The following is a 26,183-nucleotide window of genomic DNA, read 5'->3' as shown; positions in this document are numbered from 1 at the left end:
ATACACGGTTTTGCCCGCTGGATTTTCACTTTTTGGACAAATGTCTGTTATTTTTCTTTTCCTTCGTTGGCTTTGTGTTTGGGTGTCATTAGTTGGCCCTTCTCCGTGTCACCCCCTTTCTTTGTGTGGGGGTCACACACCCCCGCCCACCGCCCCCTCCCCCTTTACCAGACCCCTCTCGGGGGCCCCTAGTGTCAGCTCAGTTGACGTCAACCTCCAGCCTTCGCGCCAAGCCGTCGGCATGGCAACCGCAGCCTGATTGGCAGGGCTCGGAGGCGTGGCGAGGGGGCCCGGGGTGAGAAACTCGGCTGCTGATTGGCCTGCGCTGGAGCCCCGCCTCTGCGGAGAGCCTGACAAGGAGTCGCGCGCAGAGGCTCGGTGCAGACGCGGGGAGCTGCAGGAGGACGAGGTCGGGACCGAGGAACGGGCATGTCCACCCTGGGCTGGTGGCGGCGCCGGGCGCCAGGGGCCCTGTGGGCGTGCTAGACTGTGCACGCAGGCCGCGCCTTGGTCAGGCCCGAGGCGGTGTGGTGAGGGGAGGTGAGTTGGGCTGGTGCCCTCCCTGCACGTCCACATCAGGACGGTGTCAGGATGCAGCGTGAGGCGGCACGGCGGTCACACGCCGCAGTCCGGGACCCTGGTCAGCTGGGGAAGGGGGGCGGCCGGTGGACGTCGCCTGGCAGGGTCCTCCCTCAGCGGGTCCGGGACACGGGTTGCCGCGCTTGCCGCAGGCGCCATCTTGTGTGGCCCGCCGGGGTCCCGGGGACGGGCCGTCCCTTTGAGGTGGCCGCGGAGCTGGGGGACGGCCGCGCCATCTTGCGTGGGGGACGGGGCGGGTTGCCCGCGGACTCCTGTCAAGCGAGCCAGCCGGGGTCGGCGCCGGGGAAGTGGCGGGCTGGCAGGTTTCAGGGCTGGGTCTGGGGGCTGCAGACCACTGCGTCCATCCCACGGTGTCCCTGACAGGCTGGGTCCCTCGGGCCGTCCCTGCATCCCTGCCAGTCCTTGGGGGCGGGGCCTGCTTTGCCGCAGTGGCGGCGGGAGGAGCTACGGGCCGCAAGGGGCGGGCCAAGGGTTCGTGCCTGTGGGGTAGGCTCTCTGGGCTGTGAGAGGCCGGCCCACCTCCCCCGCCCCCACCCCCGCCCCCCTCCCCGCGCCGGCCCTGGTGCCTCCTTCGGTGTGGGCGGTGAGGCTGGCTACACAGGCGCTGTCCTGATTGGTTGGCTGTGGGTTGGGGCGGGGCCGGGGCTGTGGAGACTGCGGCTCGCCTGGCTCCGGCCGTCTTGCTGAGCCCCGCCTACCTTGGCGCCATCTTGGGGGGGGTGGCTGAGCTTTGCCGTGCAAGCTGGTGGTGGCTGGCTGGCTAGCCGCCGCGGCGTTCGGGGCCAGGGGCTGCCGTGGCCGAGGCGACCCTGTGTTCTATGCAGTGATTGAAGGCTGCAGAGTCTCCACTACTTCGCACCTTCTTTGCTAGTTAAGGGTCTGGCTGCAGAGGCTTGCCCTGATGGTGCCGCCCCGACTAGCGTGGGGTCTGGACTCTGACTTCAGAGAATGGACCATGGCTAGTGACTGGGGGGCCGTTTTATTGGCTCGGTCCATGTGTGTGGTCTGGAGAGTCAGCGTCTGTTGAAGCCAGGCATTGTGCCTGAAATTTGCCGCGGCGGCCACCGCCATCATGGAACCATTAGTCCCGAGGGACAGGGCTACAGGCAGTCGGCGTGCCCGTGCTTTCTCCTGGGCCACCCTTCCCCTGTTGTCTGGGGACAGTTTGCACCCTGGGTGCGTCTGGCCCCATCATTTGGCTGGAGGAAGTGCTGGGGGCGCAGGAGCAGCGAGGTGTGTTGCGCAGGCCCTGTCGGCGCGGCTTGGGGGCGGGGACTGGCCTCCGGGGCCCTGCCCACTCCGGCACTATTTTTGTTGGTCGACAGGTGGCAGCCGAGACTTACTATGCAGGCGCCATCTTGAAGGCCTGCAGAGCTGCAGAGGGAGGGTCCAAGGGGAGGGGCTGCAGAACTCAGCCTACTCTAGTACTGTCATTGGCCGACAGGTGGCAGCCGAGACTTACTGCGCTGGCGCCACCTTGAGTGCCATTGGGGCTGGCCGCGGGGGGCGGGCCCAAGGGGAGGGGCTGCAGAGCTTGGCCCGCTCTAGTACTGTTCATTGGCCAACAGGTGGCAGCCGAGACTTACTGTGCAGGCGCCATCTTGAGTGACAGTGGGGCTGGCCGCGGAGGGGTGGGGCGGGCCCAAGGGGAGGGGCTGCAGAGCGCGGCTCACTCTAGCACTGTTGGCCGACAGGTGGCACCCGAGACTGCGCAGGCACCATCTTGAGTGGTAGTGGGGCTGGCCACGGGAGGCGGATCCAAGGGGAGGGACTACAGAGCTCGGCTTGCTTCAGCACTGTTGGCCGACAGGTGGCAGCCGAGGCTTACTGCGCAGGCGCCACCTTGAGTGACATTGGGGCTGGCCGCGGGGGGCGGGCCCAAGGGGAGGGGCTGCAGAGCGCGGCTCACTCTAGCACTGTTGGCCGACAGGTGGCACCCGAGACTGCGCAGGCCCCATCTTGAGTGATAGTGGGGCTGGCCACGGGAGGCGGATCCAAGGGGAGGGACTACAGAACTCGGCTTGCTTCAGCACTGTTGGCCGACAGGTGGCAGCCGAGACTCACTGCGCAGGCGCCATCTTGAGTGACGGTGGGGCTGGCTGTGGGGGCGGGCCCAAGGGGAGGTGGAGCCCCACCCACTCGAGTGCTATCTTGATCAACAGGTGACAACTAAAGCTTACTGCGCAGATGTCATCATCAGTGATTTTATTGCTGGGAGCACACCTAAGGGAGGGCTTTCATGTTTTGAGTGACTGACGGGAGACTAGACTCCTATCCATTGGGTGGCTAGGTATGTTGGCCTGGGGTGGCCCCCTGAGGCTTACTGCACAGGCACCATCTTGAATGATGCCAGAGCTGCGGGGGAGGGTGACCTGAGGGAGAGGCTGTCTTGTCCTGAAGGACAGACAGGGTCCGCAGACCCATACCCACCCTAGCGGTAGGTTTGTTGGCCGGCGGGTGGCTGCCGAGGCTTACTGCGCAGGCGCCATGATGATTGCCCATGGAGTTGCAGGGTGGGCCTGAGGGTGGCGTTGCCATGTCTTGAGTGACTAAGGGCACCTGTGGAGCCCTGCCTACCTTTGCTGGCCAAGAGGAGCCTGCGGGTTGCTGGGCAGGCGCCAGCTTGGCGGGCCCAGAGTGTTTGCCGCAGCGGCCATGCAGCATGGCAGCAGGCTCAGCGTTTCCTTGGAAGGATACCAAAGCCAGCTCTCGGGGGAGTGTGGGGGCAGGGCTCACCTGTACAGCTCTGAGGGTCGGTTTGAAAACCTGGGCTTCAGATTTAGATACTTTAATAGGTTTGGGGAAGGGCCGGAGGAGGCGGGCTGTGGACGTACGGCTTGGGTTTGGAGGCTCTGAGGGCACTATGGAGTTTATGCAAAGAAAAAGGTCTAAAAGCCTGGGAACTAGACAGTTCAGAGCTACAGACCGTTAGAAGAGGGGCGTGGTATGGGAGCTTATGGGGAGGAGGCTCTCCAGGCAAGTCCGGCCTGGTTTGGGGGCGGAGGGCGTTGCAGAGCTGGAAGGGCGGGGCCTACTGCTTGGAGCGGTGAGGTGGCGCTGCGCGTGCGCAGAACTCCTTGTGGCACTGCCACAGCGTCCTCTGGAGGACAGAGATGCTTCCAACACTGAATTAGCTCTGACCATGTTCTTTAAGTATACGCTGGACTGCAGGGAAGCTGCTTCTAGTCCTAGCTCCAACAAAGGAGCTTGTAAGTCCCTACCTTTTTTTTTTTTTTGAGGTAGTAGGGAAGGTAACACGTTGGATCCTTCCTTCCCAACCAGGTGGTGAGAGAAAATTAAGAATGTACATCCACTGGTGAACAATGTTTTAATATATAGTAGAGCTGTAATCGTGAAGATACTTCCCTCGGGTGCTTCTAATTGACTGAATGCATGCTCTGAGGCACAGTGGGACTTGAAATAGGAAGTATTAATCCACTGGGAGCATGTTGATAAGGCTAAAATGTTATATAAGGTTAAGGAATGATGTTACTACTTAATAATAGTAGTACTAAGGTCCAAATATAAGTTAGTCTCTTCATATTACTTAAATTTACAGTAGAGTTAAATTTCTGGCCCTGCATCACTGGCTACTAAATGGAAAAACTGGAGTTTTGGGTTTTTTTTTTAAGATTTTATTTATTTATTTGACAGAGAGAGACACAGCGAGAGAGGGAACACAAGCAAGGGGAGTGGGAGAGGGAGAAGCAGGCTTCCTGCTGGGCAGGGAGCCAGATGTGGGGCTCGATCCCAGGACTGTGGGGCTCGATCCCAGGACCCTGGGACCATGACCTGAGCCGAAGGCAGACGCTTAATGACTGAGCCACCCAGGCGCCCTGGAAAAACTGGAGTTTTAATTCACTTTTCTAAGGGGTACATATTGTTGCTACTCCATGTGTTCTTCATGGAAAATGTCAGTAATGTTCTGTTTTTCAAAATGACATTACAATGATCTATAATAGTCTGCCATGAGGTCTGAGATTGAGTTCTCTGAACATCTGCTTTTCTGTAAAGTGGGAACTAGAAAATTAATAGTGTTGTGGTGAGGAGTGACAGAGACAATAAAAGTAAGATGTTAAGCACTACATGGGGCATGTAATTAGTAAATAATGGTACTACTTTATAGCTCTTTTTTCCTCCCAGTTTTTGCCTACAACATGCATCCTTTGCTTTTAGAAGGACAGCCAATGTCACATAGCTAATAAGTGGGAAGTTGGATTCTTGAATTGATTTCTTAATCCAAAGCCCCGTGTCTTTACTATTTTGCTCTGCTTGTTAGAAAGGGTTCTGAGATAGTCAGAAATTGACTTACACACCCACTGACGTAACCTCATTGGGAAAAGGCTGTGATTACAGTCCAGGGTACAACAGGTGCCTCAGGGAGCAATGCCCATGGGCCCCTCCATCCTGGGGGGGAGAGCTCTTCTTCCTGGGCTGGTTTGACCTCTGTCACTGGGGGAAGTGGAGATGCACCTGTTATGTAGTCGTTTTCAGCCTGAGGAATGTATATACAAAGTAAGTTTGGTGTCTCATGTTTTCTTTTCCTTCTCCAGCTTTGCCTTCTCGAGCTTCTACCCTTCTCAGAGGGAGCTGGCAAGACGAAGAGGGACTAGGTCCAAACACTAGGTGGCCAGGTCCAGGTGAGCTGAATTCCCTTCTCACAGTGCCACACTTATCCTTGGAGTGAACACATTCTTCCTCATCCTGACACTTTTCTATTGCATATGTGTTCCATATAGCCATGCAAGTGCCGTTTGTGCTCTGAAAACTCACTCTTCTGGTGAATTGTGTGTTCTCCAGAAATTCTCCTTGGCCTCATGCTATCCTTTTCAGTTTCCTACTTCTTTTTCCAACACTCAGCTGCACCTTCAGGCCTGCTCTTTCTCTCTTGTTGGGTGATTAAAGAAACATGAGAGATTCATCGGTTCATCTATCAAACATGGCCCTGAGTGGGAAAGGAAGTGTTTTCCTGGAGCTCATAGTCTATTGGGTAATGAAAACATTGAAAAAAATAATTGTATCATTCATGTTTTTGACAGAGAATATTCACTATGAACAACAGTTAACCTGAAAAAGGCCACATAGGGCCTTCCTGAGAAGGTCATTGAGGTTAAGGCTGAGTTCTGAAGAAAGGAGGATGGTAGTGTGTTTTGGGAAGAGTAGTCCTAAGCAGAGGGGACAGGGGCATTCCTGAGGGATCCAGAGATAAGAGCCAAAAGCCTAGGATACCTGGAGCAAAGGAAAGAATTGAGTGGCATTTGAGCAAGGTGGGGATTTTAAAGGTCAATTGGAGCTGTGTTGTGAAAGGCCTTGCAGTTAGTGGTAAGTATATGGGCTTGATATGAAGCATAGTGGGGGAAACCATTGAGATGTTTTAGTCATGAAAGTAACATGGGAGTCAGATTTGTGTTTTAAACATACCATCTGGTTGTGGGGTTCAGAAGGGGAGGGTGGAAACTGGTTGCAGGGAGACCACCTCAGGTCTGGGTGAGAGATGATGGCTTGGATTCGGGTCAGAGCAGGGGCATACGTGAAGTGGATGGATTTGAGAGAGGTACTAAGAGACTCAGTAAGACCTGTACTCTTCTTTCATGGCTTGCTGACTGTTTCAGATAAGGTGCAGCGAGTCACATTATGTGAGGAAGTGAGAAAAATAGCAAAAGTTATTCATTCCATCAGCAAACATGGACAGTATGCCCAATCTGGGACAGGACCATGCTAGACTTTGTGTCTCTGGAAATGGGTAGCATAATCACTGGCTTCAGTATCTGCTAAATGAGAACTCAAGATAGGTGGCTATGCTGACACGGTGTATTATCATCCGGAGAAGGGCTCACATGCTGTCCCAGGTGGGCCCCTGGGAATGGACTGGTTTATTCGTGGCCTCAGTGAATGCTCCAAGTATCCAGTGTCTGGTGCTGAAGCCTGTGGAGACTCAGAAACCTTATTTCAGCTAAGGACTCATGTTAGTAGGTACGCATGACTGAAGCTCAGGAGACTTAGAGAAACCCTACTGGTGTATTAGTTTATGTTGAAAAATAGTGTGACTAAAGTACAGTGTTCCTGTTTTCTCAATTTTGGTTTATCAGTTTATGGTGGGAGATAACTACAGCAGGGGCCCAAATACTCAAAAGTTTGTATGATCAGCAGATTCTCTCCCTGTAGGCAGACCTACATGGGAAACGAAACCATAATGGGAAGGTTGCTTGGTGAGTATGGAATCAAAATGAGAGGATACAGAAAAGGTTTAATAGCACTAGCCTCTACGGTAGCTTTTGGTTGCAGTGAAGCTCTTAGTAGGATTACTAGGGCACCAGAAGCCCCCGTCTACAGTCCCCTTCCTCCCCAATTTCCATTCAAATTAGGTCTGACTAGAGTAGCCCCTTCCTGTACATGGTTAGATGAACCATGCTTTGTGGCCTGCCTTTCCGTGTCCATCCTCTTTTGGGGGAAAAAAATCTGATCAGCTAATTATTGACATTAAAATATGGTCAGATAAGTCATACTGGCTCAGAAGTTCTCTTTAAAGTAGCTTTATTCATCTTGAACTATTTGGGATCTGATCATTAAACTAAACTCTTAGATACTACTTCCTCTCCTGAAATTTTTGGGGAAACCCCACAAGAATGGACAACAACAAGGAAATTTGGCGGCGGTGTGGTAAGTGCTGAGCTTACGTGAGAGAGTAAGCCCAGGGTGATGTGGAGATTACCTGAGAGGAGCCATGTAAAAGACCAGAGGGTGGAGATCGCAGCCAGTGTGGTAGGGAGAGTAGTCATTTACTCTTTGCTGGTATTCCCATGTAAAATTGGTCCCCCAGCAGCCCCTGTTGTCCGTATGCTCCTGTTCATGGTCAATTGGACAAGACCGGACACCTAAGCCTAGAGCAGTGGTTCTCAAGGTATAGCTCCTGGAGTGCTTATTTGAATGCCTCTTTCCTGGAGAACCACAGACCTCCTAAATCATCACACCTGGAAAAGCAGGTACATATTTCAAAAGTACCTCAGATGGCTTTTGGCACCCCCAAGTTTGAGAACCACCATCCTAGAAGAACTTGAGCCGTGGTGTGCACTTGCAGATTCGGAGAGCTTGGGTTGCTTAGTCTGTCGGCACTGGGCACTTCACCGGGAGGTGAGGTAGGACTGGGACGGGGGCAGCATTTACCCATGTGCATGCTGAAGTAGAGAATGTCGGTCTGCAGAAAGAGGCAGGAGAATGGAGCAAACGAGAAGAGAGAGGAGACCGCACACCATGCTGTCCCTGAGAAATGAAGAAAGTAACTTCCTCGCTTCCTGACTTTAAAGTTCTCAATTCCAGCCCCCTTGGATGAGGTAGGTAGAATGAGTGAGGGGGCTGAATCTAGGTGCACCGTGATGAGGGACCAAAGTAAGTAAGTAGAGATGGGGTTGAAGAAGCTCTCATGGAGCTTCTGTCTCAACTGATGGGATGTGGGGAGCCTGAGGTCGAACAGTGGGGTCACAGGATTTCTTTATCTCTCCTTACACGTCCCACTCACGTTTCCAAGCCTGATATATGTTCTTTAATTGAGTTCTTCCCAGTTCAGTTGAACACTTGACCCATTCATCCTTTGATTGAGGCCAAAGACACCACACTTACAGCAGGGATTCCTGATGAATTCCATCTTTGTTTCAGTTACATTAACTGTGAGACCCATATTTTTGTTTTCTATTCATGAAATGGAGAAGTAAAGTGCTTTAAAACGTTTAAAGAATAGCACTAAAACTTCCGTATAAACCACAAGGGCAACACTGTTATCCCAGCAGCACCGCTGTCCTGTGGTTTTAGGTGGTCAAGCTCATGTCTGAAATTTACTCCACGTGAAATCCTTACAATGCATGTAACATTTCATGGTTAGATGTCCGGTGTGTGTAAGAACAGATATTTGGAGGTTAAAGAACAGCTAGAAATCCATAAACCCTTCCGCCCAGGGTGGAGAGTGAGACTGGTTTCCATCATTTGTCTCCTCTCTTTGCCTCCTCTTGGAACTAGTGGTCTCCCTTGGCCCCTAGGACCAGAGTCAGGCCTGGTCCCTTTGTGTCTCCACCTTTGCCCCTGTCTGCCAAATGTGGTCAGACCTTTTAAGACCCTGCCCTTGGCTACTGCTTAACCCACGTACTACTCCAGAGAGCAGAGGGAATTGCAGAAGCTTCAGTAACTAGGGCTGTGCGAGGGTCCTCCTCCAAGTCAGAAAATGAAGGTGACGGGTGTGCCATGTGGCCAGAATTTAGTTTGAACTGTAGGACAGAGGGGAGGGCATGCATGTGGAGTGCCATCAAGTGGTGCACAGGCTTGAGGGTGGTATACAGATAGTGAGTAGAGGACTCCATGGGAGCAATGTGAAGTGGCCTGAGGGGGAAATGAAGTGTCAGAGTAAGCAGGGGCCATGTCCTGAGGACAGCCACAGCAGAGGGAGTGCTGATAAACAGTAACAAGCAGAAACGAAAAGGCAAGACAAACAGCAATTGAATTTACTTCCAAATTTTATATTCAAAAATTTTTTTTCAGTTGCGAACTTAGGATAACATTTAAACTAAAATACAAAAAGAAATGGAAGTATCTTTTACTACTATTTTTATTTTCCCCAGTTAATGAAGTCTTTATATAAGTTTTATATGGGAGTTTTCTTCTGGTTTAATTTATACATACTTCCATATGTTTAAATATCCATGTAGATGTTTGTTTTAGTGTGTGCTTTTATTTTAACACAAGTGAGATCATTCCCAGTTGATTAATGTTTCAAACTCAAGCTACAAGAGTGCAGTCCGTAGGATGCGAGACGGTGGTTGGGCGGAGAGCTCATAGGATGTGTCCGCCACTTTCAGTCTCCACTTACATGGGTGTGTTTCTTTGTGTGTATGCAGGTACTACTCTGTAGCTGTTTAACAGTGTCTACAAGAATTTCCATATCAATACATTTCCACCTGTAGCTTTGCCGTCTAAAAACTGCATTATATTCCTTTGTGTGGACATTTTCATCGTTTGTTTTACGTACATATAAATGTCACGTGTGCTGTACAGTTTTATACCTTATTATTTTAATTTAATGCTTCCAAAGTTTTTTTACGTTAGTGGTTTCCATCAAGTGTAAATAAACCACTGTGCCTGTAGAATGGAATACTATGTGGCCTTCAGAAAGAATGATGTAGATCTGTATGTACTAGTATAGAAAGATAACCATCATAACTTAGTAGGTTTTACCGTGCACACATAAGGGGCACCTGGCTGGCTCAGTGGGTAGAGCATGCGACTTTTGATCTTGGGGTTGTGAATTCGAGCCCCACAGTGGGCAGAAAGTTTACTTGAAAAAATAAAAATAAAAAATAAAAAGCATATGCAGAACTCCTAATGTGATCTCATTTGGGTAAAAATGAGATGCTACTCTATATATGGATGTTAGAAGGTTTAGTATAGGAACAAATTTGATCAATGGCTATGGCTTGTAGTTTCTACATTAAATACTCTGTAATTGAACATTGTACTATCTTCTGTTTGTAATCAGAAAATAAAATGATAGAACTTTTTGAAAACATGACTTAATGGCTACATAACATTCTATTAAAGATTTTATCTGTTTTCATTCCTTCCTGTTTGAAAATTTTGGAGGAATGTTGTGTTTTGAGTGCACTGATTTATTTTGGTGTGAACAAAGTATGTTTGTTATTGGCCTTAGTGGCCTTAGCCTTCCAGCGATGTGTTGAAATACAGAATTTGTCAGGAGGCCAGACAACAACACTGGTTTTATTATCCTTTCCTTTTTTTTTTTTTTAAAGATTTTATTTATTTATTTATTTATCTCAGAGAGAATGGGAGACAGAGAGCAAGAGAGGGGGAGGATCAGAGGGAGAAGCAGACTCCCCGCCGAGCAGGGAGCCCGATGCGGGACTCGATCCCGGGACTCCAGGATCATGACCCGAGCCGAAGGCAGTTGCCTAACCAACTGAGCCACCCAGGCGCCCCTTTATTATCCTTTCTTAATGTCAAAGGTTGTCTCCAACCTTCTTGGAAAGCATACTTGAATAACTGGTCAGAAATTAAAGTGTTGGCCATCTCCTCTTACCACTTTTGTTAAAATTATTTTACTACTTAGTCCTCAGAAAGTTCGTAGTTTGTATTTAAACAGTTTATGCTTTTCTTGACTGAAAGACCTTTATTTATTATAAACTAAATCTCACATGTGTATATACTTCGATGCAAGTCAGTTTTTGGGCTGCATTAGCTCTGTTAGTCTATTTGTCCTAACACTCGCATCATTGTGTTGGAAAGAATACTTTGTTTTCATATGTTTGGGTCATTTTACAGACAACCTCCTGCTCCCACCACACACATACGTTATTCAAAATTCTCCTGATATTTTTGTACATTTATTCACCTAGAAAAATTGGATTCTCATTTCATCAAAGCTCCCCACCCTGTTATTGGATTTTAATTTATGTTCAAGGAAGGATTGACAACAATTTCCACATTCCCATCTGAAAGCATATGTTTTCATTTATTTAGGACTTGTTTTATGTTCTCCTGTACATTTAAAAATTTTTATTTGGACTTGCATATACTTTGTTGAATTTATTTATGGGAATTTATTTTGTTATTAATGGGATTCTTTTCTTGTATTTATTGACAAGGTTTTTCAGCTCAAAATAATGCTTTTTCCACATGATGCCTTTCATTTCTTTTTCTTCAGTTGTGTTTGCTAGGTTTTTTGCAGAATAGTGTTGAATGGTAGTTGTGATGGAGGACTTCCCTTCCTTGTCCCCATCTTTAGTTGGAATAGTTTTAGTGTTTAATGTGCTTCCTTGCATTTATTTGAGATAAATCTTTATTCTTAAATGGTCTCCTAGTTTTACTTTTGCTAAGAATGTATAAGGAGAGGCTGTTGAAGCTTGCATTTATTTAGACTTTTCTAGATTGGATTTATTAAACATTTTTGCGTATAAGTGCAAACAAATGTTTATTGAACACCTTCTTGGTGCCAGTCCTGTGAAGATAAAATACGATGATGGAAAAGGCAACAGAGGCCTTGCCCTCAGGGACTTTGGCTATTAAGTGCGGGCACTCTCATTTCTACTGGGTTCATGCATCTTCAAGCACATCTCTCATTATATGGGTAAATTGTTATTGTTGGCCTTTCTGGGCTGTCCTTGGAGGGGTTCCCCCCCCGGCCTCAACATTTCATGTGATCGTATCAGGCAAACCTTTAGCCGACACCTTTTTGATGCTTTCATCTCAGCCACCTCCAAACCTGTATCTTCTGTTTTCTTCAACGGTAGGCGTGGCTGTTGCCATGGAGGCAGAAGCTGGACTGGGGAAGTGGGGGCGAAGTGGGTAGAGCAGTTATGCTTTTGATTGGCCAGAGGCGCTGTCACAGGACGAGTTCACCTGGGATCGGGGTCTTCCTGAGGGTAAGGTGAGTATGGGGCCCTGGAAGGTACTAACTCAGCATATCTGGCCCCACTCTTAGTTGCCCTTTGGACTGCAAATGGAGGATAGAGTGAGTCAGGGGTAAGGGTTGGGTTACCGGGCCAGCAGGGCACCTAACCTCATCTCACAGGGCTCACCTGCCATCAGGTACCCCTGTAGGAGGACGTTGACCCGTGTTTCCTTTTCCTGAGTTTGATTCTTGGTGACTCTGGTAGGACTGCAGTTCTACAGTAACACCTTGACAACGTAATACTTCTCTGACATGTGCTAGTCCCTTCCCGTGGCTCCATGTGTAAAATGGTGTCACCTGCCGTCATTTACTCCAGCAGCTTTTTAGCGCTGCAGGTGTTGGCTTTTATAAACTGGAAATTAGATATACATATAAGGACTTAATTATAGTGGGCAGCCAACTTTTTAGCTCTTATTTTTTTCTTACTAATATTTTATTTACTTGACTGTCCTTAGATGGAGACTTGCTGGTTCAAAAGGAATGGGCATTTTTAATGTTTTTAAACCATATGCTAATACGGCATCCAGAAACATGGTTCATGTCTGCACCAGTCAGCTTCTCACCAACATCAGTTTTTCTTTTTGATTTTTATTTTTGAAATATTTGCCCATTTGATAGGCCAAAAAAATGTTCACTGTGATATTTCACATTTCTTTGATTTCTGATGTAACTGTTGGATCTTATCACTGACTTTATGAACTGTGTATTTTTATTTTCGTGTTGAGACATTTATCTTTTTTTTACTGCTTTCTAAGAGCTTTTCATGTTTCAAATATTAACTATCATCTATGTTGCAAAATGTTTTTTCCCCTCCTCTTCTTGTTTGTCTTTATTTTGTTGCTTTTTCTAGTACTGCAGAAAATTTGTTACCTATTTTTATTTTCACGTCTGCTGAGTAGTGGTCTTTCAGTGGTCTCTGCCGTTGGAATTCTGCTTGAGCATTCTCCTCCCTGTACCCGTTCTTCGCTGTTGTAAACAGTGCCTCTGTGAACACACTTGAGAACTGTATCTTTGTGCACATGGACAGATAGGTCTATCAGTTGGGTTTCAGAGGCAGAATCCCTAGGATAGGGGATGGCATTGCATTTATGTACAAATAATTGCTGGAGACCTGAGGAGTATATTTAGCTTATAGCTGCAATTTCCATATGTCATTCTTGGGTATCAGAAGTTCCAAAGTTGATTCCTTGGGGTTTTTCTAAATTGACTGCCATCTGATTTAGGGTGTGACCTTGGACTCCAGCAGGGTGGGATGGACAGGGGAAGGGAGAAGACCCCCTCAGTGTTAAGGTGTCAGCGTTGTGTGCACCCACTCAGTGGGCAACACAGTCTCTAAGGCCTCTACTAGTGCTTTTGTTTATTGTTTTAACTTTGAATTTATTTTTTTGACTAGGTAATACATGCTCATGGTAAAAATAAATAAATAAAAACAAAAAACAAAAGGAGAATATACAGTGAAAAAGTAAGTTTCCATTCTCTCCCTGGCCCCCAGTTCCCTTCCCCAGAGGCAATCACTATTAATCACTATTAATAGTCTCATATATATCCATACAGAAAATGTCTGTTTAAGCAAATGCATCTGTTTCTATAGTTTTTCAGAATGCTATGCACATTGTTGTGTCCCATTTTGCACTTAACTACCTTAGAGATCATCTCATATCTCTTTATTTACAAATGCCTCATTATTTTAAAAGGTTTCATAATCATTACATGAATATGTACCACATTTTGTGCATTGTCAGCAATGCTTCAATGAATATATTTTGCACATATGTCATTACATATCTCTGGGATAAATTCATGGAAATAGAACTTATAGGACTAAGGGTATGTACATTTAAAATTTTGATAAGTTATCCAAATTGCCCTCCATAGAATCTACACTGCCACAGCACTATGTGAGTATGCCAGCTTCTTCGTACAGACTTATTTATAGTCCATCTTTATGATTACTCTGTTTTCAAGGCCTTTTTTACTCTCAGATCTCAAATGAATTTCCTCTGCCATTGTGGGAAGGAGTTGTTAGTGTCTGATTCTTTCCTTAAGGTTTTCCTGTTAAAAATTTTTTAAATTTTTTTAATGCTCTCGCCGACCAAGGGCTGTTTTGTTGCCCTGGTTAGAAAAATCTATGAGCACGTTTAATGAAGGTCGTATTTGTTTACTCTAGTCCTGAATTTCTTGAGAAAAGAAATGAGTGAATTTTTGGTGTAGAACTTGGCATCTACCTTGTGATAGGATTCTTAAGGGCATTTAAATGGTCATATTATTAATGAATAGAAAGTCCTCCATCTCTTTTCTGTGTTCTGGAAAGGTTTTTATAACATGGTAAATTCATTGCTCATGGAAATTTTATGGGAGGTTGCTCCTTAAATCAGTTCATCTTTTTAAATTTCTTCCCTAGATTTTCCTCTGCTTTCTGATCAGGTTTGCCTATTTATATGTTCTTAGAAAAATTGTTGATTCCCTATCAAACTTTTTAACCCTACAGTTCTTATATATACAGTTTTTACTTATTGGTGCTTTATGTTTCAAATACGTGCCTACTGGGAAGAAAAGTTAACATAGTAAAAAAGTACATATATGAAGTCAAAGTTATCCTTTATATCTCCTGATTTTATTGTCAGGTTCAAAGAGGCCTTCCCTGTTCCATGATTCTAAAAAGTAATCTTTCATTTATTTTATTTTGATTGTAGTTTTAGCATTTTTATATATAGTATGACCTTTTCCCCTAAGTGAATGATGGGTAGTTTTCCTGTATACCATTCACCAAAGTAATTCCTACATTCCTTACTAGTTTGTAAATGCCACTTTTCATGCCACTACTGGATACTCGACTATATATGGTCAACTGAGACTAAGATTCCTAAATGAATCCATTTTTTTTTTTTGTCGTAAGTTACAAGTGTATCTTTTTTGTTGTTCTATTTCTTTGGCTTTGATGGTATAAACGAAACCATCATTTGTTATTTTTATGTAGTCTTTCTGTCTTTAGGCATATTATAAAAGAACTTTCTTACCCTGAGATTATGTTAAAATATTTTTAAATGTTGTGTATGGTTTGTTGGCCTTCTGATATATGAATTTTTAAAATATTGATCCAGGTCAACTTTAGAATCATCACCAAGTTCCCCAACGTTAATATTCTTTGAAGTTCCATATAGTATAGATTAATTTGGGGGAGGTTTTAGAACTTTGATACACCAGATCCATACAGCTCCCACGATTATATTGTGTCTCTCTAGTTATTGTCTTTTATTATTATAATATAATTTGTAATTCTATTCACATGGTTGCTATTGTCTTTTATGAAGTCTTTATCTTTGTAATGGGAGTTCTCTTCCCATTTTTTAAAATTTATAATTGCTGATACATTTTTAGGGAGTCTGTTATAAGTGATTTCCTTATTAAATTATTGTAAGGTCTCTTTGCATTGATTCACAGTATCTGAGTGGGTAGTCTTATATAAGTGAATGATAGTTTTTAGAACCTTTTTTTCTTTATGCCTCAGATTTTTCTTGCCTTGTTGTAACTGGCTAGAACTCTGTAGAATCATGTTCTACAGTGACAGTGTTAAAGACTTTTGTGTCTGCTTTTATAACTGAGTTTGGTCTGTGGTTTGTTAGTGCTAGCTTTGTCTTGGGTTTTGAATTATTCTGGTTTCATAAGACAATTTGTAAGCTCTCTATTTCTCTTTGGTTGGTTTATATGACATGGGAATTGGCCTTTTCTTGAATATGATATATAAAGGCCTCACCTCTAATGCAGTCGAATTCACAGCCATTTGGAGAATTAATTCTCTGACACTCTTTTTACATTTCTTCAATGTTTATTTGTCCATGTATTTTTTTTTTCCTTAAAATGTCTGCAGGTCCCTGGCATTTTGACTCTGTTCCTGTGGATAGCTGCTTGTTCTGAAGTTCAGGAAGGATCCTATTCCCAAACAGGTATCCTGTTGCCTCTGAGGAGTTGGACTAGTGTTTTCTAGGGGACTGGAGTTTTCTCTGGAATCTGGATGCCAAAGAGCAGACTTGGGCTTTCTGCCCTTTCGTCTTTGCCATTCAGGCATGCTGCTTTTTGAGAACTCTGCTCTTGTCAGAGGCAGTCCCTCTTAGCCAAGTCCTGGATAAAATGGACTGTTCTTTCATCCAGAGTATCACACCAGTTCCCCAGAGCCTGGACACTTGCCCTTTTCCTTTCCCTGCTTTGGAAGTCTTCTGTCCAGAGGGGTATTAATTACCTAGAGCCTTCCTCTCTGTTGCTGCCTGTCCTCTTCAAGGAGGGCAGGGCAGTCAGGGAGGCAGTGCTTCATTCACGAGGGTCTTCATGATGGATGTGTGTTTGTGAGGGTTGGTGCTCCCAAGGACAGTGGTGGGAGAGGGCATGGGAGGGAAGTTTGTGCATGAGTAAAGTGCAAGCCCATCACTGCCAGGGGAACCCAGCACGGCAGAGTTTGCTACATTTATTCCCAAATAATAAATTAAACACCTTGTTTTCTCTTTAGACATTTAAAAAAAACCTTAATTTTAAACATACTGATTTCCTTTTAAAACAAAAGCAGAGAATTTTTGCTGCATGTGGTTTTGTTCTTCTCTGGAAGTAAAGCCAGAAGTACAAAACTATCAGGTGAGTTAATTGACCCACCCAAACCTAGATTTTGTTCCCACAGTGCCTATTTCCTTGTACCATTCGTGGCTGTCCACAAGCAGAAGTGTGTAGCCTTAATTGGTTACATTAGAAAAAAGATGAATGTCAGCTTTTATACTCAGTCTAGAGGGTTTTTCTAAAAAGAGGGGGCAGATAATAAAAGAAAAATAAAGACAACTAGGGAAATAAATGAAACAGTACAGAAGTTTATCAAAGATGGTTCTTTTGAGACAAACTTTGGCAAGATTGATCAAGGCAAAAGAATGTGAAAACAATGTGTAATAGCATGAAGAAAGCTGATGGCGACTTTATCATATTCTTACTGTTTATGTGAATAATGTATATTTATCACCTGTATAGGGTTTCTGTGGCTTCACCAATATTGCGTTTAATTTCCCCCCAGTGTACTAGGCAGCATTGTAAGAGAGCTTCACATATACCCACCAGGGTTTCCCACCCAGTTGTCTGGGTATACTGAGAAGGGGCTGGTAGAAAAGTGGGCAGGTGAGGGGCATGACACACCAGAATGCTCTTTCGGAAGCACTGGCATACAGGTTAACCCAGGATGTTCTCTCTCCCCAGAAACTTCGCTGTGCTTCTGCAGGCATGTAGTAACACATGCCTGTGTCTAAAATCAATTCTAAGATGGGTTTGTGTACATTATTTTCAATACATTATTTCTTTTTTTTTAAAGATTTTATTTATTTATTTGACAGAGAGACACAGTGAGAGAGGGAACACAAGCAGGGGGAGTGGGAAAGGGAGAAGCAGGCTTCCCGCTGAGCGGGGAGCCCGATGCGGGGCTCGATCCCAGGACCCCGGGATCATGACCCGAGCCGAAGGCAGACGCTTAACGACTGAGCCACCCAGGCACCCCTCAATACATTATTTCACTGTTGATACCTGACTTTGTGTCAGGCAGGCACTAGAGGATAAGGGATAGAAAAGTTAATCTCTGATCCATTTAATAGATTTTACGGTTGGCTGTGGGAAGAGGAGCACATAAATTCCAGTATTTAAAAATAAATGTGACAAGTACTTGCAACACCTAAGAGATAAAATACAGCTCAGGAAACCTACCTGAAGAAGTGCTGTTAGCAGAGCCTGAGGCTGGGTTCTGGGACAGGCACTCATCAGAAGCATGTGCAGTGCTGAGGGAAGGGGTCCTGAGCATACCTGCAAACTCTGCCACTCTGGCCAGGAGAACCTTCGGCAATGATGGAGATGTTCAGAAATAATCAGAAATGGCAGGTTTGGTCCTCATTCCCTTGTACCCCCTTCTCCATTTTTGCTGAGAAAAAAATTGACCTCCAGTGACAGTAATGGCTAGCACCTTGAGCATTTCCCACGTGTGGACATTGGATGGTTAGGCCTTTAGGAATATTAACTTATTTAATCTCACAGTTTTAAAAGGGCTGAGGGCTTTTGTTCCCCTTGTGTAGATAAGGGGACAGACTCCACTCCAGGACATTGAATAGTTGCCCACGGTCACAAAACCAGTTAGTAGCAGAGCTAACTCTCAAACAGGTCTTAGTGGTGCCCAGAGGTCATGCTTGTAGCTCCCGTGTGAGGCCAACTTTGTGTGCTGTGTGTGTGTGTGTCTGTGTATTGTGGGTTTATGCATCTCTGCCTCCTTGGCCTATTCACAAAGCATTGTTGATGCCCCATGTAGGGCAGCCCCACACTGCTGCCTGATCCTCAACTTCTGGGACATGTGTATATCTCCTTACGATCTACAGGTCCCTGAGTACTGACTGTCACAGGCTGCTGCGTCTTTCCTGTTGACTCATGTTTGGTTCCTCCAGTGAAAATTTTACTTAGAAAAATGCTGCCTCCAAAGTACTTGTCTGCCACCAAACCCAAGAAGTCTTGGGCCCCAGATCTGTATGAGCTAGACAGTGACTTGAATAAGGAGCCGGATGCCACCATAAGAGAAGGTGCAACTGACCCTGAATTCTTTCATCAGAGGTTTCGGAATTTCCTCTACGTGGAATTTGTTGGGCCTCGGAAGACGCTGTTCAAACTCCGAAACCTCTGCCTCGATTGGTTGCAGCCGGAGACTCGCACCAAGGAGGAGATTATCGAGCTCTTGGTCCTTGAGCAGTACCTGACCATCCTTCCAGAAAAGATAAAGCCTTGGGTGCGGGCAAAAAAGCCAGAGAACTGTGAGAAGCTAGTTACTCTGCTGGAAAATTACAAGGGGATGTATGAGCCAGGAGGTGAGACTTTGTAGAAGCATGGTGAAGGCCGTCGGGGAGCTGTGAGCTCCCTGGGGTTCATGGCCTCAGCATTGTTGGTGTTCGAGGCTGGATCGTTCTTTCGTGGGGGGGGCTGGCCTGTTGTGGGACATTCAGTGACACTGCTGGTCCCTCTCTACCACAGGATACCAGTTGCACTCCCTCCCCAGCTGTGACAGCCACAACACGATATTGACAAATGTCGCCTGGGGAGTAGAATGCCCTGGTTAAGGACCACCACCCTAGGGTGGTGGGGGAAGGAAAAGCAACACTTCATTGAGGGCCTCCGTGAGGAACTGGTGAGCCTCTGTGGGCCTCACAGCCCTGGTCCAGGCTCCCTTTTGTGAAACAGGGTGTATTACCCCGGGAAGCTGTCGGTGGCCGCTGTTTACGGGTGAGGTGGGGCAGCAGTCACAGCCGCTTGCTGGCCCAGCAGCAGGAGGAGGCTGAGGAATGAGAGGATCTGGTCCCTCCAGCTTCCTGTTGAGGTGCAGGTAGTGCAGGAGGGGCAAGGGCAGACGCCACTGGGGGAGCGGTTTCGAGAACACAGGCAAGACGTGATAAAGCATTAAGTCAGTGTCTGGTGTCCTCTCAGACGACAGCAGTGACCTCCGCAGCGAAGACAGCATGAGCCGGAAGGGAGCAGAGTCCCCGCCACCACGCTCCGCCTCTTCTTTCTGCAGTGAGTAGTAACCCTGTCCGGTTATGCCCCCGTCGGGACATGCTTCCAGACTTCAGCCTGGCTTCCCCTTTCACCAAACCTGCCACATGGCATAAACGTGCACGGTGGGCATGAAGCCTTCAGTGAAGACAGCAGCACCTTCCCCAGGGCAACTGCTGCTACTCACAGATCTGAGGGAAAGTAAATTAATTGATGATATAATGAGACATTTTTATTTTTTTTTTTTAAAGATTTTATTTATTTATTATTTTTTGAGAGAGAGAGGGTGAGAGACAGAGAGCACGAGAGGGGAGAGGATCAGAGGGAGAAGCAGACCCCCCGCCGAGCAGGGAGCCCGATGTGGGACTCGATCCCGGGACTCCAGGATCATGACCTGAGCCGAAGGCAGTCGCTTAACCGACTGAGCCACCCAGGCGCCCAAGACATTTTTAGTATCAAAGAAGACACCAGTATATGGCATGAAATACAATTTTTTTTTTTTTTAAGATTTTATTCATTTATCTGAGAGAGTGAGTGAGAGGAGAGAGAGGGAGAAACACCTGCTGAGCAGGGAGCCCAATGTGGGACTCGATCCCAGGATCCTGGGATCACGACCTGAGCCAAAAGCAGTCGCTCAACCAACTGAGCCACCCAGACGCCCCTACAATTTTCTTTTTAAATAATGAGATAGTATTTAAAGCTGTTGGAAATTTGCAGCAGGCTGTTTGAAGATATGCCCACAGCATCCCCAAGAGGGGCAAAGTTCATTACTACTTTGTCTCTAAAAGTTATTTTATTTGTTAAAGGTTCTTCAGTGAACTTTTTAAAAGGTTTGCTTTGGGGGAGGGCATGTGTTTTGTTTCTTTGGAGTAGCATCATGTATCCATTAAGATTGTCAGGCATAAGCCCAATAGTAGAGGGTCTGAAGTCATTGTCCTGAGTGTGGGCTTGACTATGTAGGAACTGGAGAACCAACAGAAGTGTTAGAAGGGAAGCCAACCTCTAACCTCTAAACCAACCTTTGGAACTTGCTTTGCAGTATGCCCCACTTAAGCAAAGCCTCCAGAAATGGTGTTCCAAGTCTAGGGTAATAGGAAGAGCCCAGATCATGCTTAGGAGTCTGGGGACCTCAGTGTGGGATCCATTTCCTCAAGGGAGGAGCAAGAATAGTGTTCCTTTCCCAAATGGTATGTGTACACATGAAGGGAGAACACATGTGTCAGAGCATTTTGTTAACTCCTTGAATGTCTGGCTTTCTCAGGTGACCGGGACCGGGAATGGGACCAGGACTGGGACCGGGACCGGAATCGGGATTGGGAGCTAGATTGGGACCGGGAGCGGGAGCGGAGAGGTAGAAGCAGAGACCTGGAGTCTCGAGACCGCTGGCCATACACCAGGAATCCCAGAAACAGTAAGTCACAAGCTCTGACGTCCCTGATGAGCGTGCAGGGTTAGATGGGCCTCGTTCCTTCAAGATGCCTTTTCTCTTCCCAGGACTTCCTCAACGGGATCTTTCCCTTCCTCTGATGGAGAAAACAACTTTTGCGATGGAAAGAGAGTGCAAGCGTAGGGACTCCGTGATGGATTATGAGTCAAGATCCCAGGTATGCTTAGGTCTCCTCTCTTTCTGGGAAGGCCATCTTCTTTTCATGGCAGAGATGCCTTTCTTTCCCAAGAGGGTGTGTTCATCTCCCTAGAATCCCAGCTGGGTGTAGGGAGGGGGCAGTTACTCTCTGCAAGGAGCCCAGGCCTGTCCCCAGAGGTGGCAAGTGGCTGGGGTGACTCCTGCCTATTTTCTCATTTATCCATGTAGAGGGTTTTCCACTCAGCATCTGGGTCGTGCTTTGGTCACGTCGGTTGTTCCTTATTGGGCCAGGGAAACAGAACTATTCTGGAGATCTTTCTGGCCGACCCACTGTGGGGAGCCAGGGAAGTGGCAAAGCCAAACAGTAGACTGGCAAGTGAGAGCAGAAGCTCTGGCGCCAACGAGAGCTGGGTTTGAAGCCCAGCTCTGCCACCTGTTGGGTGTGCAGCCTTGGACCGTTTACTTAAGCAAGCTGAACCTCAGTTTCCTCATCTGCAGGATGGATGTGGCGATTGGCTCAGCAGGGCTGCTGGGAGGAGTGAGTGCGATATGCATATGTGAAGTGCTTAACGTGACGCCGGGCATGTGGTAGGCACAGCCTACCTCTCAGCTGTTAATGGTAGTCATTTTAAGAGGCAATGTGCTGGGGAAATTGGTGACAGGAGAGACTTGGCATTTGAGCTGACCTTTAAGGAGAAGGGTCACTTAAAACATGGCATTGTGAAGGGGGGCCACAGCATGGAAAGGGCTTGAGAGGAAGGGGGATAGCTGAGTGCATGGAGCCTGCATCTCCTCTTACTATTAAGGACGTTCCCCCCAGGTCAGGGAGTACAGTAGTGACTGAGATAATTAAGGCCCCTGGATGCCCTGGAAACTTTGAGCCTTAAAACAGAGAGGGGCATTCAACAATCCCACAAATAAAATTCCATATAAATACCATATGTAACTGCTTCTTATACAGAGTGCCATTAAGGAAAAATTGGGAGTTATAACAAGAAATTGTCATGGGGGTCTTGGTTTGGATAGGAGATACCTTGAAGGCAGTAACATTTGACAGCTGAAGGGCAGGAACAGTTGGTTAGGTGAAGTGTCAGGGTCCCGAGATCCCAGGTGAAGGCCCCAAGGCAGGAACCGAACAAAGGCCAGGTTGGCCAGAACACAGAGGGCTAGAGACGCAAGACAGCCTGAGGCATGGGTAGGCCTGGTCACCGGTGTCCTGTAGCCAAGCAGAGAGCTCAGGTCTACCCCAGTGCACTGAGATATATTAGTAATGGTGCCTGCAGTGAGATTTATGAGTTGGGATCAGCTGACGGAGGGCTTTGTATCCTACCCTGAGAGGTCTGTCATTTGTCCTCTGTCCTGAAGGCAAGCAAGGATCCACAAGTATGTGTGAGAAGGAAGGATGGGTAGTGTCCAGATCTTGAAAGCAGAGCTCCTGCAGCAGCTGAAGGGATGTGGAAGAAGGTGGGTGGGGTCAGAAGTGACTCATTTCCTCCAGCCCAAATGTCCTTGTGCCAGGGAAACAATCTAAGTTTGTGACACGTTTAGTTTGTCACTAATTTTGATGCCTTAGTTGAAGAAACCAAAGTGACCAAAATTGTAGGAATCTAGGCAAAATACTAAATCATAGACTCTTTCTTAAGCTTGATTTTGGAAAAAAAAAAAAGTCTCACTGATATGCATTTGCCACCCACGAAGGTGGTCTGCGATGAGTATCGGTGGCTCCCACCGATATGTGGGGAAATGAAAAATTTCAGTATCCTTATTTTGGGGGTGTTAGGATACTCTTATGAAATGAAGATGATAGGGATTTGTAATTGGCGTTTGTCTTATTTTGCTTTTTAAATGCCCTTCCTTGAGGGGCGCCTGGATGGCACAGTTGGTGAAGAGCCCCATTCTTGATATCAGCTCCGGGCTTGATCTGAGGGTCGTAAGTTCAGTCCCCGAGTTGGGCTCCATGCTGGGTGTGGAGCCTACTTTAAAAAAAAAGCCCTTCCTTGACACTGAGAAGAGCTGGCTCCGTGTCTGTGACGTCTCAAAGTTTAGAAGCCACTGATGGCTGTAACTCCGTGTGGTAGGAGAAGCAGCTGCAGCAGATGTGAATTGTATCTTGAGGGCATACACAGCAGAAAATCCTCCTCATCTTTTAGCATTGCGTGTCAGTCTCTGAATCACTTACGCGTGTGGGTCCTGCCGTGGAAGTGAAGTGGCGCCACGATGCTCTCTGGGTGGCATCCATGCGAGTGGAACTTGATTGCAGCTTGTGCAAATTTAGATGCCATTTTGGTTACAGATACAGAGTGGCCGACGGCTTTAGAGAAGCCCACTTACATAGATTAGCTTCACTTGAAATCACAGCATCATTTTTCTTTCATAGGAACAATGTAGTTCAAAATTTAACACGCATTTATTTTACTCAGGCAAATGGAGAGAAGAGTATGAAAAACAGTCATTCCTTTTTGCCATTGTCCTTGGGGGTCTGTCAACACCAGGGGTGTTCTGACTCCCTGTGCCCCCCAAGTTCTTAACCGCATCTCTTTCTCCCCTAATCCCCAAGTTAGGAGCCCTGGTTTCCTTCCTCTTACCAGAAATGCATCTTTGTTCCCACCCATACTTTCCTTCGTAGTATAATAAACCGGTGCTGGGACTTAGGAAGCACTGTCACAAAGCTGAGCATAGCACGGCTTTTGCTCTTGAACTTGCTGCCGGACAGGAGATTGGCACCCAGCAAAGACAATGCAAGTTAGCTTTATGGGGTGGCAGTTGTACCGAGTTTGCAGTGCTAGTTCGTTGTTCTAGGAATTCTCAGCCTGGACCTAGAAAGAGTTTCATTTTTGAAACTCTGCTTAGTTTTGGTTGTGGTTTTTGCTTTTTATCACTGGATGTTGGCAGTTGCATAAATGAGCGTCCCTCTTAACTCCCAGTGTATTTGCCTATTTATCTTTCTCCATAGGAGATACATCTAACTCACTTTTTTTTTTTTTGCTGCATTTCATATGGCTATAATGCCACTTCCCAGAAAGGAAGTATAATAAATTTAATATCAAAATATCTTTACATAGTAATTTAGTGATTTACACTTTCTTTATGTAGTTTTTCTTGATGTTTAAACAACACATCACTTTGCAGAAAATCCTCACCCACAATATTGCAAGGCAGGTTGATGCCTAACTCTCCATTATACAGATGAAGAACTTGAGGCTCAGAAAGATTTCTGTTCCCAAGGTTGCATGGCTCATAAATGGTACAGTTTTCCTTTGACCCTTGAGTTTTCTCTGGCTCCAAAACCTGCGGGCTTCCCATGGTGCTGTGTCCATCCTTAAGTCTGTCTCCAGGCCTTGGTGTGGTACTCCCTGGGACCACACTTCCCTGAAACCAGTGACATTCTAGTGCACAGTAAGAAAAGGTCCTGTAAGATCCTGCATAAAAGACTCTTCTGAGTAATTCAGGGAATTTTAAAATTATTTTTAGAGACATAGCCATTAAAGTGGAAGAGGCTTAAAAAATGGAGGCATTCGGTACTTAAAGTTACATCTGGGTTATTTGGAACTTGTCCACACCTAGAAGAGCCCACCATGTATCCATGTTGTACAGTGAAGGTGAGCACAGGACACAGTGGGACTGTGGAGGGAGGTTTAAGTCACAGTTCCTGACCAGATGTCTGCTGAAACACATTTTCCTTCTGTCCTTGCATATGCCACGCATAATTGGTGTTTGGCCTGTTGAAGCTCTCCCACCAGTCCCTTTTCTCTGTGTCAAAGTCTTACCACTTAAGGTCCCACCCAAGTCCTTCTACAAAACCCTGAGCTGTCCCTCTATCAAACCTGTTTAGCACTGATTATCTGTACCCCACTTTATTGTTTATTGTTCTCTAATTGTTTCATGAGTCTTTTCTCTCCAACCAAATTATAAGCTGCATGAGGGCAAGGAATATGTGTCATACGTCTTTTGGATCTTCCTCAGAGTATAGCGCCAAGGTAGGTACAAAGTAGGTCCGTAGTAAAACTTGCCTTGGATCACTCAGAACCCCAAACACTGTGAGCACTTTCTACGTATCTTTGTGTGTGTAGCGCCCATGTTGCCAGAATTCTTCTCTCTTGGATGCCCGCGGAAAGACTCCATTGAGAGGTCTGTGTTTGGTATTTTAGGATGCAGTGTCATACCAGGACGTTGTGAACCTGACTGAGGACAGGAAACCTCAGAACCCGATTCAGGACAACATGGAGAACTATAGGAAGCTGCTGTCTCTGGGTAAGCAGCTGCTTCTGTCAGTTACTCCAGACCTAGTCATTGAAGCTTTTTGTCACCTTATTTTTAAAGCTGCGTGGGATATTAGAGTTGATGTTAATATATTTGGGCTTTAAGGGTAATAAGAAGCCTTTGAAATATTTCAAGGAGAGAAGTAAATGATGAGATTTCTATTATTGAGAAATCATTCTGGCTTTGGGTGAAGAATGTATTGTACAAGGTGGAAGAGAATGGGGAGATGTGTCTTGCCACAAGAGTTGGTACTTTTTTCTAGAGAGGTGGCAGTGAAGGTTTTCAAATACACATGTAGAATGGGATCCTGAGTTCCCATTTGGACTGTCCTCGAAGTCATCTAGCTCCATTCATAGCAGGCAGTTGGCTATGCAGGTCTGATGCTGAGGAGAGAGACTGCAAGGCAGTGGAGTTCAGAGAACAGCTGGAGAAAAGAGTCAAGGAAGAAGAGAACCATGGAAGCCAGTGAAAAAGAGGGTGTCAGGATTTTTTTTTTTTTTTTTAAGATTTTATTTATTTATTTGACAGAGAAAGACACAGGGAGAGAGGGAACACAAACGGGGAGTGGGAGAGGGAGAAGCAGGCTCCCTGCCGAGCAGGGAGCCCGATGCGGGACTCGATCCCGGGACTCCAGGATCATGACCTGAGCCGAAGGCAGTCGCTTAACCAACTGAGCCACCCAGGCGCCCAAGAGGGTGTCAGGATTTAAAAGGTGGTTACAGAAGGGTGAAGACTAAAAAGGATGCA

General features: G+C 46.4%; 1 protein-coding gene and 1 long non-coding RNA gene across 2 annotated transcripts in view; both read left to right on the top strand.

Annotated features, from left to right (window-relative positions):
* The first annotated feature begins 358 nt into the window (after positions 1-358).
* On the top strand, positions 359-11,242 carry LOC145717698 (uncharacterized). Its single transcript, XR_014141096.1, has 5 exons — positions 359-540; positions 5,154-5,240; positions 6,766-6,809; positions 7,184-7,931; positions 9,483-11,242. It is a non-coding gene; the product is annotated as an uncharacterized LOC145717698 (long non-coding RNA).
* Positions 11,243-12,040: 798 nt separating this feature from the next.
* ZIM2 (zinc finger imprinted 2) overlaps positions 12,041-26,183 on the top strand; it is a 44,240-nt gene continuing 30,097 nt past the window's right edge. The window contains exons 1-7 of the mRNA XM_081807860.1: positions 12,041-13,511; positions 15,918-15,993; positions 18,433-18,912; positions 19,526-19,612; positions 20,853-21,002; positions 21,086-21,195; positions 25,325-25,427. Coding sequence (XP_081663986.1) covers positions 18,519-18,912; positions 19,526-19,612; positions 20,853-21,002; positions 21,086-21,195; positions 25,325-25,427 — 844 coding nt within the window. The 5' untranslated portion in view covers positions 12,041-13,511; positions 15,918-15,993; positions 18,433-18,518. The remainder of the gene's footprint in view (positions 13,512-15,917; positions 15,994-18,432; positions 18,913-19,525; positions 19,613-20,852; positions 21,003-21,085; positions 21,196-25,324; positions 25,428-26,183) is intronic.

The sequence above is a fragment of the Leptonychotes weddellii genome, chromosome 16 (assembly GCF_054177405.1).
Source record: "Leptonychotes weddellii isolate Sample4059 chromosome 16, ASM5417740v2, whole genome shotgun sequence".
Taxonomy (NCBI): Eukaryota; Metazoa; Chordata; class Mammalia; order Carnivora; family Phocidae; genus Leptonychotes; species Leptonychotes weddellii.
The sequence above is the reverse complement of the archived record's forward strand: the minus strand, read 5'-3'. Positions and strand labels throughout refer to the sequence as shown.